Genomic DNA, 11,835 nt, shown 5'->3' with positions numbered 1-11,835 from the left:
ATCCAGTTGTCCAAAAACATCCATGTGTACATCATACCATCCCTGAATGTAGATGGAGCCAGACTGGCCATCAAAGGTTCATGCTCAGCGGGTGTGGGACACAATAACAGTCAAAATGTTGATCTAGACTCCAATTTTATGGGTAAGGCAATACTACTGTCTTTTTGTCAGTACCATCACATTTCCTTGAGGTTTTACGATTTTTAGTATATTTTTAAAAATCTCCTGTTCATATGAATGGGGCAACCAAGTTTATTCGTTCAATTTGCATTCATAATGAATTAAAGAGAGGTAAGATGATTTTGGAGAGTCAATTCTCTGAAATTGGAAAGTTATTTTAAAATCTCCTCTCTCTCTCTCTCTCTCTCTCTCTCTCTCTCTCTCTCTCTCTCTCTCTCTCTCTCTCTCTCTCTCTCTCTCTCTCTCCTCTCTCTCTCTCTCTCTCTCTCTCTCTCCTCTCTCTCTCTCTCTCTCTCTCTCTCTCTCTCTCTCTCTCTCTCTCTCTCTCTCTCTCTCTCTCTCTCTCTCTCTCTCTCTCTCTCTCTCTCTCTCTCTCTCTCTCTTTTTTTATAAACACATTTTTGTTTTTGACTTTTGATATCTTCAACTAAAAATTTGTCATATCAAGAAGCTTTCCTGATATACACAATTTTGACCTCATAATCATAGAGTATAATGTAATCAGACATTTCAGGTATTATGGCATATAGTATACACAATCTGTATCGTCCTGAGTCTACTCCATTGCATTTTTTTTCTTTTTTCTATAATAAGCCATACATCACAGCTTATCTGTCAACATTCATCATCTTGACAATATATTCACCACTTGTGGCCATTTACATAAGTCGAAGGGTGACTTTTAGTATCAAAAGATCAAAATACATATGTAAATAGCCACAAGTAGTAAAGATTATGTCAAGATGATATATATTGACAGATCTACTGTATAATATGGGCATTTTCTTTTCTTTTTCCTATTTCCCAACTTCAAGGCCTATTGTATGTGGTCCTCGATTGTTAGAGAAACACAATACATAACTTATTGTCTGAAACTGGTATTATGTCAGAGCGAACCCTGCTAGCATTTTAATTTTAAGTTCAAATGAAATTCAATTTGCTTTATCTGTTCATTCCAATGTAATACCACATTGAAACGATGGGTCACACATGACTATGCATATCATTTTCCTGTTGACAGACTGGGATGATTACGAAAAAACGAAGGAACAGCATGAGACCATGGCAATTAAACATGTCATGGACACGACGGGTGCATCAGTTGTAGTCAGTATCATGGCAGGTCACAATGTCATAACTTACTATAATGATGTTGATAAAGGTATGTGCGAATTATATTATTATATTGTTATAATACAATGGGAAGCAGTATCTATATCGTTATAATGCAATGGAAGCAGTGGTTATATCATTATAATACAATGGGAAACAATAACTATACCATTATATCATTATAATACAATGGGCAGCATCAGTTATATCATTATTTCATTATAATACAATGGGCAGCATCAGTTATATCATTATTTCATTATAATACAATGGGCAGCATCAGTTATATCATTATTTCATTATAATACAATGGGCAGCATCAGTTATATCATTATTTCATTATAATACAATGGTAATCAGTAGGTATATCATTATGATACAATGGTAATCAGTAATTATATCATTATACTACATTGGTAAGCAGTAGTTATATCAGTTTCTATGAATAAAGGGTTTCTGTGTTGACAGTTGAAAGACTGAAAATTGTTACAAAGTCTGAAATCAGCCTATGGGCTGGAAATTTACATGCCTGAAATACAATGCGAAGTAGTAGTTATATCATTATATCAAAATAATACAAGCGGGTGGTTGGATGGGAGCATCACCCTTGAATCATATACCTATGATGTTCGCATGGGTGTACGATCCGATAGTGATGTCGTTTCTTCTTCTCTTTACTAGCCTATCCTGCTTCTTTGGTTTGTGATTGTATTTTTGACAGGGGATATTTTTTTTCCTGTAAATCCTCTGCCTGTTTGTTCTTGGTTATTTATAATTTAGCTTATGATATCTTTAGGTTATGCTTTTGATTGACATGTGTACTATTTTTGTTAGATTGCTTGTTTTTTTGTTTCAGCTGTCTCTCATATAACCTCAATTGTGTTGGAAGAGACCTAAAGCAACAACAAATAAAAAAAATAATACAATGATAAGCAGTAATCTATGTATTAGTTATTTTAGTAGCTTAATGAAGCAACCATTTCATTACAATGTTATCACTTCCACACCAGTATCTAATAATAACCAGTAACTAATTGAAAGATATTCAAAACCCCGCCCCTTACGTTCGGCTAGTGATTCCACCAAACTAGTTGTCCCTCGAATACGGAAAAATGCTGGAATGAGATCCTTTTCTCATTTCGGACCCACTGTTTGGAATGCCTTACCACAGAGCAATGGTGAAAATGAATCTTTGTCTATTTTTAAATGTTGGCTTAAAACATATCTGTTTCGTCTTTAGTAGATGGTATGAGAAGCAAGATAGGTCTGTCTGGTTTCTGTTGTGTGTTGTGTGTGTGTGTGTGTATGCTTGTGTGTGTGAGTGAGTATGTTTCAGCCAAAGTAATTTGTAATTTAAGCGCTTAGAGTCTGGTGTCTCAGAGTTATAGCGCTATATAAGTTTTCAGCATTATTATTATTATTATTTATTATTATCTTTAATCTCAAAATCAGTCATGTTTTTGAAAAACAAAAGTGTTGAAGCCATAAACAAATAAATAAATTTATAGAAAATAAAAATCAGCCCCTCTTTCCTCTTAAATCCAGGTTAATCAAGCCTTATTGGTAGGGCAGAGTTACTTGGACGATGTGTGTTAGAACACAACACCTCTTCTGTTTATATATCATTCTTTTTTTTTTTTTTAGAGATTATTAGAATTAGTACGAAACACTGACATTGCTGAATGAAGTTTAGCATGGACATTAAAAAAGGAGGGAAAGTGAACGTTTGAGATTTTAAAAATATGGGATAGTCTTTTTGTCATTAATACTGTTCAACTGCAGAGCTGCCAACCTACTGCAAAAAATGCGGAATTGTAAGCATTTTCAGCGATTGAATGCTTGTACGCATTTCCCCCAAGATTGTACCCATTTTCAGTGTACAGAGTCACTTCAGTTTTCTTTAGTTGTAATTCATATTATTACTAGCCTATTGAGCAAACTTGGTGACCTAGTGGATGTTCATATATTTTTTTTTACCAATTATGATCTTCATGCTGGGAGGTAGAATTCTGAAAGGATTGGATTATAGTCTTGGGAACATCATTGTTGCTGCAATTGAGCATGTGCGGTGTGACTTTATGTAATTATACCTTCCTCTTACTTTCACAATGGTTAGTTTCCGTCGATTTCAGGATTGTACCCATTTTTATGAAATCCCCCCCATTTTGAGGTCCCATTGTACACATTCTCATCAGATGGGGTTGGCAGCTCTGCAACTGTACTCTGTACAACAAAAAATGTTTCTTTTATTTCATTGTAATTGAGTTATTTGATTTTAATACAGCTGTTCTGGTAAATAAACTCCAATAATGATACTATATCATGAACAATAAACGTTATGGGTTCTTATATGTAATTTGATTAATTTTTGTGAGTTTACTCTTCATTCTTTTTTTATTCTTCAAGCTCTTGCCGTGGCTTACAACAATGGACGACATGGCACAAAATCAGGAGAAAGTTTTGGATGCCCAAAAGGTAAAATCATCACAAATTTCAAGATTTTTGTTCTTTTCAATATTTCTTTTTGTTTCCCTTATTTATTAAAAAAAAAATTAAACTGTTTATCCTAGTTAAACATAAATGTATAACAGTGCTATATTGAATGCTTAGAATGGATAAGTTGTGATTTAAAGCACACAAAACGTTTTATATTCAGGATATGTACAGTGCAAATCACCACACAAATAGACCTGTAAATTCTCAGTCAATTAACTGAAATCAGTCAATATGTCAAATTCAAATATAAAAGGAAAGAAAGAAATGAAGAAAGAAAGAATTCACACATCGTAGTCGAATGACCGTAAAGTAATTAGGAGTGTTCCACAGCGCTACGCATAGCTCATGGGGGCCGTTTATATTAACGATGGATATATTGCCAAGGCTAAGCGACGCTTTTTAGAATTGGCGTGTCTGAACACATCCCAGTGTATTTTCACACAGCCTTCGTTAAATTATTGTTTCACTTTCCAAACCTGTCGTGATCCCAATGTAGCCTGAGCCGCCGAGCGATAAATTTCATTGTTTCATCTAAGCCAAAATTTACCACATTTACATGGTTTTTTTAAAAAGAATGATAAAGTAAAATGCGAAAGCTGGAAGGGCGTTATGTAGACACCTTCAAATCGAAAGTTAGGATAGATTGCTACAAGCACATCTCGATTGCCTCACGTTGTAAACAAACTGGTTGACCGTTTCTTCACTGATTGGGTACCTAATTATAAGGAACAATGGTAAGTAGCCTAATTAATTCCTGCGCAAATTAGGACGTTTTCACTTCTCCTACTTAATGATTCAGTGTATTGGCCAGAAGTCATATTTATTTCAGTTTATTTTCCCTGTCAATAACTGATTGAAAATCAAGTTTGCTCATTGCTACATTATTTTAATTAGTGTTCTCACATTGCCAGAGCTGTTCGTGGATCGCAATTCAGACTTGTCGAGCATCGATAAAGATGTGAGGAATAAATTCAATTGGTCATGGCACTAGAAGTTAAAGATGATAATGGTGATTATTTTTCTGACTATGTCAGAAAAATTCCAAAATTTGTGAATTCTTTCTTTGATGAAGTCATCTTTACTTATATGAATGACATGCTTATTTAGCATTCCTTCTACATCAAATCAATGGCAGTCATACTTCCAGTAAGTAATAACACCCACTATTTTAATGTATTGTATTTATCACTCTCCTCACCAATGATGCCCTTATTTTAAAAAAACCAAACTTGACTTCAGTTTGTCGAAGAGTTGCAGTCAATTTTTATAGAGCTCATTTACAGGTCTACACAAAAGTCTGTGGAACAACTGGAATATGCATTTATTTGATATACAAATAAGTGGGTGAATGTTCATAAAATATGTAGAAATTGCAATATCGGGGATAACTTGAAAAAGATTACTTATTTCAATGTTTTATACATTTTGATCACATTATTTTACCTTGCAGGAAAACAATTCTCAAGTGGAGTTGTCAAATACAAGGATTATTTTGGACATGAAAACAGTTTCCTTGTGAGTTTAGTGGTTTTATTAAGAATTGATATTTTGTGTTGTAAAGTATGTTATATGGAGACATTGAATAATTAGATTTTGGAGATAGTTTTGGATGATCTCAATGATAACATTTGTCAGTGAGAGTTTTGGTTTTTACAAAGTATAATGAATATATTGAAAAAAGAAAGTTTCTAAGAACATATCGAAAGCAGAAAAGAAAATAATTCATTTTCATTGTTTTCATCTTATGGAAAAATACTCACTGCAAAAATTAATGGCTACTGTTTTCTTTCTCCCTTTCTTTATCAAGATAAATATTTGCCAACAGCGAAAAATTATACTAACTTCATTCTCTCAAGAATCTCATCCTCTTATTAAATTTAAATATATAAATACCTAATGTTACTGATAACAGTTACAGTCTACCTCGGGCTCTACACTGCTCACAACACACCACTTTATAGAGAAAAATATTTGAAATAAAATTCTTTGAATAGGCATATTATTTTGGGCACCATTAACTTGGAATTCTCTCTCGGTCTTTACCAGAAATGCTCATACTATTGAGTGCTTCAAGTCTGGACTGAAGACGGAATATTTTATATTAAAAAATTTTAAAAATTACACCCTTCTGCATGGCAATGTCCGTTGCCTTGGCATCCATGAAGGAATAGATTATCCATCAAAAAAGTCTTAACAGGAATCCCATGTTGTCCGAAGTGAGCAAATTTGGTGTTGGTAATCTTGCCCAAGGAAAAAAATGAAAGTGCCTGAAGCTGGGCTTGAACCCGGGACCTTCTGGATTTCAGTGAAATACCTTAATCACATTGCCTCCCAATTTTGATGAACGTTTCCTTAATATTTCAAAACCTTTTTCTTTATTTTCAATTGGTATCAGCATAACCTAATAGATCATCTACAATTGTAACATTTAATTTTCTTTAAATTCTCATGTCAATAATGTCTTATAAATTGCCATTGAACACATTCCGTGGATTTTGGTGCTCTATAAATTTTATTTATATATTAATAAAGCTTCCTGTAGAATCCTGTCTCTGTGAAACAGGAGAAATCAAATGCACAAGGCTATAAACCAATTAATAAACCACAAGAAAATGAGGGGAAAGAATTTTCTTTTTATTTGTAAACTCTTCTCTGTATAGGCATATGTTCATCACAAGCAGAAAAGGGCTGCCATTGAGATCAACCTAGGTTGCTGTCGCAATCCATCTCCGACAGAATTGCAGAAAGTGTGGAGGTCAAATCGACAAGCTTTCATGTCCCTTATTATTGAGGTGAGTTGTAAGCAATTGTATCGCGTTATACTGTTTTCTTGTTTGGAATATGCATATTAGCAGTCGGCCACGAATCCTTGCCTTACTTGTGGTTTGTGTGGCTCGGTGGCTCAGTAGGACAGTGTCTCGTTTTGTCACAAAAGTCAAGCATTGTTAAGATTGGTGAGAGCTGGATGGGTGACAGTCATCCATAACTGCCTACTTTTACAGATTCTGTAATTGTCAGGGAAATTACTGACTTACGGAAATGGAAGATATATCCCAGATTTTAGTCGCAGTGTTAGAGAATTTGCTCAGTTCGCACCCGTACTAGCTAGGTCGATTGCTAACTTGTAATGATAGTCATCAACAACAAAATTTATTTAATATATAAAAGGTTGTATGCAGCTTTTTTTGGGTTAAGTATTACATAAATTTTCCCACTTTATTATGGGCGAATTTTATGTTGGTTACTGATGTTGAAACTTTCAAATAGGCAGGTATGAGTGATCACTGAAAATTCTGGTCTGATGTTGTGTCCTTGGGTAAGGCACATTCCCCCCACTGGACTTGGGTGTGAAAGAGTACCTGGCTATAGGCATGGACAGATATTGTAAGATACACAAAAGACAGGCGACCAGTACAATGTGAAATGGAAATATGGTTCTCTGTGACCTGCTGGGGAGATAATTGAAACATTGTGAAGCGCATTCAGCATGGTAAATCCATGGAAATGGCCTATATAAGTGCTCATTTTCTTTTTTTATTTATTTAAAAAGAATGTATAGTGTAAGATATTTTTTTGAAATTTTCTCTTTTAATCATAAAACATATATTGAAATTAATGATCAAATATTCTTTCTTGCAGGTTTTGTATCTTTGTACAGAAGATTTAAATAATTATTTTCATTCAAACAGCGTGTATTTATGCCTTACATTAGTGCTAGTATGCCTTCTTAAATTTCTATTTACACCAAAAGGCGATGCTTTATGTTTAACTTTAAGTAGATCAACCCCCGTTATATTTCTATCATGACTGTTGCCTCAGGTCACTTCATAACATTATTTATATGTATTGTTGTTTCTGTTTTGAACAGGCCCAGAAAGGCGTGTTTGGCACTGTCATTACAAAAAAGACCAAGAAACCCCTATCTAGTGCTAAAGTGACAGTGATTGAAGCAGGATACAGACAGCATACTGATAAGAATGGCCGTTTTGCCTTCTACCTCCCATCTGATACATACACCTTTAAAACTCGCATGCACAGCTATACTGATGGATCCACTGTAAGATTTATAAAAGGAGACCAAGCGTTGACCATTGTGGCAGAAATTTAGTGGTTATCAGAAATGCAAATAAGCTCGTGAATAATTTTTATGGATGATTCTTGAATTTTTTTTCTGACGTGACACCTCCCGCAAAGAAGATTTAAAAACCACAGCTTAACAGGCTGCAGTTTTTTCTGTGTTTTCTTTTCTATTAAAATTATTTTGGATGCAAGTCAATCATTTTACTCTAATATTCAGATCAGTTTGTGATTTTAATCTTTCAGTTAATGAAAGTTTTATACTCTTTCTTATTTTTTATAGAAATGTGTGCATTAAGTATCTACTAATTTACTGTTTTTCTTTTAATTATTTTTTTTTTTTGGTTGAATATGTAAAAAAAATTATGATATTTAGACAGCTCCTTCCTTATATTCATTTTACATTGATCATGTGGAAGTGTGAAAGGCGATGAGGCGAAGCCAATGACATCAAGTATGTGACTCAGTTATAAAATTGAAGGCTAAGGGGATGAATCTAAAGCGTGATTAGGAACTTTTAAAAAGTTTTTCCTTGACTAGAATTAAAAATTCCCTTGGAATCATATGGCTGCTCTTGAAAAGATGTTAAATGAACTTTTAAAGACTTTTAATTACTTTAGATAAACATCCTTATATTTATTATTAATTTTTACTGGTGTAGAATTGATTTTGATTAAAAACACTCATAAGACTGATGTGTGTAACACTTAATTTAATTTAATTTATATATATATTGTTATATTTTTTCACAGAAATTTACTGTCCTGAATGGACCTCATGCAAGGGAGCTAACAATAGAGATGGAATCAAGCACTCTTTTGTTTGGGATGTCAGTCATGTTATCAATCACAATTATAGGTAGGTAGGTTTAATGCTATAGTGTGGCACAGCAGTATGATCTTTGCTTTGTACCAAAAAGGTACTGAGTTCGACTCCCCTCAGTGTTGCTTGACCTGGAGCAAATTACCTTGCCTTATCTTTTCAAGCGGCACTGCACTGCAACTGTCTCTTGGGAAATTTCAATCTTCCTGTGGTATGGACCCTAAAGACATCTTTCCCCCTGGGGAATAAATAAAGGGAATTTTATTTATTATTTTTATTTTATGTTATGAAATTTGTCATGGCTAAGTGATAATCCTATTTTGACCTTTTTTAGGATTATGAAAGAAGTGTTTTAGTCGTATCTTATGTATGTTTTTTAAAAACGAGATTACGGCCATCTCATATATATATTTTTTTATTTTTTTATTTTTTTTAAAATAACATTTAAACTGAATTGTTTGAGGTTGCATTTTAGTCCAAGAATGAATTGCCTTCTTTCTTGTTGGTCAGAAAATATACTGTTGAATTAATGCTTTTTCCTAATACGGACTTGTTCAGCCCTTGTTTTCTTATGTGTTATTTATAATTTGTGATAACTGACTAAATTAAATGATAAATCTTTGCTTAGCATGCTAATACTTTTTATTTTGTCAAATCAGTACAGTTTAAAAATTCATGCCCTTTTTATTTTCTTTTTAATCTAGGTGTTGTTATACTGCTGCTAGCTATTTTCATCACGGCTGTTCTTTGCTTGAAGAAAACTGGCCGCATGCACTATGACAATATGGGTTTCCATCAGCTCCGCAATAATGATGATGATGATGATAGTGACGATATGGAACGCATCTTGTATGAAAATGGCAAGGGAAACAACCAACCCATGAAAAAGCTAAAAGAATATCATGACAATGCATCATCTGACGAGGACTCTGAACACGAATTGTTTAAACAAACACGTGATTAGATCTTTTGAAATGGGAACATTCAAATAAACTAAATGTATTGTATTACATGTGAACTGGATAGGTTGATACTGTTGCATGTTAACGGAAAATATGAGTTCATAAAAATAAATGCTGGCTCATTATTTTCCAACTAGAATTAAGAAGCTGGATGGGGTCTTCTGACCTCCCATAGTTGGCAGAGAGGTCACTTGCTATGTCTTTTATCCCTCAGATCTGTTTTCCCTTACCATGCGCTTTCTGTCTTTGTTCTGGATTGAATTTGCTCATTTTTTATCGGGTCCCAGTAGGGGTCCTTAGCTGGGAGGGAGACAGTCAAATGCATGTCCCATTTTTTGAGAGATTATATTTTTTCCCCAGTGTAAATCACCTCTCTGTTATGTACTATTACAGTCATTAGTTTTGAATATTTTATATACTTTTTAAACATTTGAGTGTTTCCTCCATAGCGGGATCTTTTGGATGGGACTTTTATGTATTGTCAAGATAGGGACATCGGTAGATTGCTCATGGAAACTTCTGTTCCCTATTTGAACCAGACCTCTTTGTCTTACTTTTTCTTTGGTGCTTTTTACTTCTGATCTACAATTTTTCCTCTGTCATTTTCCTTTATACCGGTGCTGAAATGAGCTATTAAGGCCATGAATACTGTAAAAACCCTAAAAACAAAACAATTCACACAGAATTAAGTGAGCTCCCCTTTCAGTTATGTGACACATTCATATCAAAATTATGAAACAATTTCAAGGTGATAAATTTTTAAAGATATTATATCTTATTCTTAACCAATGTGCCATTGCAATTTTCTAAGTATGCTAATGATATAATGGAAATCAAAACGAGGTGTGAGAGATAACAAAATGTTTTTCCTTACTTTTCAAATTAAATATATCTTTTGACTGATTCTGTTTTGTCTATATCATTTTTGTAAAAGATAATTCATGTAGTAATTATAGGTAAAATTGTTGATAGCGATCATTATGTTAATTTATTAAAAAAAAAAAAAAAAAAAAATCTTCAAATTGCTTTCACTGTTTTTTGAGATAATTTTAGATATATTATTTTCGTTGTATTTGATTTCACATTCGAGTTTATATTCATACACACAAACTCTCTTACACACCGCCTATAGTTATATGTAATCAAATATAGATATCAAAATATTTCCAAATAATCAAAATTGCTGTTAAAGGAAAGACTTTAAGATTTGTTTTAAATGTGTTAATTGTCAGGAAGTCTAATCTGAATGGATGTAGGTAGGGGAAGTCACCTATATGTCCTCTCTTCCGCATTGGCATTAATGATAATCCTTTCCACTCCTTGTGTTATCTTTTATTTTTTTTGGGGGGGGGGGGGGGGGGGGCGGAAGGGGCATACAGTTAGATGATTGTTTTTTTTTTAAATTGGAAATGTCATTTTTATCTCTCGTAAATCATATCTCCATCATGTATCATCCAATTGTTAGGGTTTTGAAAAGAAGTATATGTGCTTTCTTAGGGTCCCGATAGCTGGTGTGTTAAGCACTCGCATTACAAGCAAAGAGATTTTATCAACGCTGACTGCGGTCGAGATTTTATTTATCAACCCCACAATTATTTGGTAGCTGGGTCTCTTAGATGTGGTGAAAAGTTTTTTTTGTTGTTTTTTTTGCTATAGACTATCTTGTGCTCTTGGAATCTATGTCTGTTCTCTATTTGTACAATTCCCTTTTATCTTACTTTTCTCATGTGCTTTCAATTGTAAATCTAGAATTGTCTTTGGTTGGATGGGAGCATCACCCTTGAATCATATACCTATGATGTTCGCATGGGTATACGATCCGATAGTGATGTCGTTTCTTCTTCTCTTTACTAGCCTATCCTGCTTCTTTGGTTTGTGATTGTATTTTTGACAGGGGATATTTTTTTTCTGTAAATCCTCTGCCTGTTTGTTCTTGGTTATTTATAATTTAGCTTATGATATCTTTAGGTTATGATTTTGATTTACATTTGTACTATTTTTGTTAGATTGCTTGTTTTTTTGTTTCAGCGGTCTCTCATATAACCTCAATTGTGTTGGAAGAGACCTAAAGCAACAAACAAACAAACAAAGCTTGTTTTTTTGTTTCAGCGGTCTCTCATATAACCTCAATTGTGTTGGAAGAGACCTAAAGCAACAAACAAAAAAAAAAAAAAAAAAAAAAGAA

The 11,835-nt window shown here is 33.6% G+C and overlaps 1 protein-coding gene across 1 annotated transcript in view; it reads left to right on the top strand.

Moving 5' to 3' along the window:
* The window catches only part of LOC144968422 (carboxypeptidase D-like), a 59,930-nt gene extending 48,095 nt beyond the window's left edge, over positions 1 to 11,835 (top strand). Inside the window, exons 21-28 of the mRNA XM_078906768.1 lie at positions 7 to 142; positions 1,202 to 1,342; positions 3,700 to 3,768; positions 5,240 to 5,304; positions 6,450 to 6,581; positions 7,658 to 7,846; positions 8,619 to 8,724; positions 9,393 to 11,835. Coding sequence (XP_078762894.1) covers positions 7 to 142; positions 1,202 to 1,342; positions 3,700 to 3,768; positions 5,240 to 5,304; positions 6,450 to 6,581; positions 7,658 to 7,846; positions 8,619 to 8,724; positions 9,393 to 9,652 — 1,098 coding nt within the window. The 3' untranslated portion in view covers positions 9,653 to 11,835. The remainder of the gene's footprint in view (positions 1 to 6; positions 143 to 1,201; positions 1,343 to 3,699; positions 3,769 to 5,239; positions 5,305 to 6,449; positions 6,582 to 7,657; positions 7,847 to 8,618; positions 8,725 to 9,392) is intronic.

This window comes from Berghia stephanieae, chromosome 3 (genome assembly GCF_034508935.2).
Source record: "Berghia stephanieae isolate SIO BIC M18660-M18661 chromosome 3, UCSD_Bste_1.3, whole genome shotgun sequence".
Classification (NCBI taxonomy): Eukaryota; Metazoa; Mollusca; class Gastropoda; order Nudibranchia; family Aeolidiidae; genus Berghia; species Berghia stephanieae.
The sequence above is the reverse complement of the archived record's forward strand: the minus strand, read 5'-3'. Positions and strand labels throughout refer to the sequence as shown.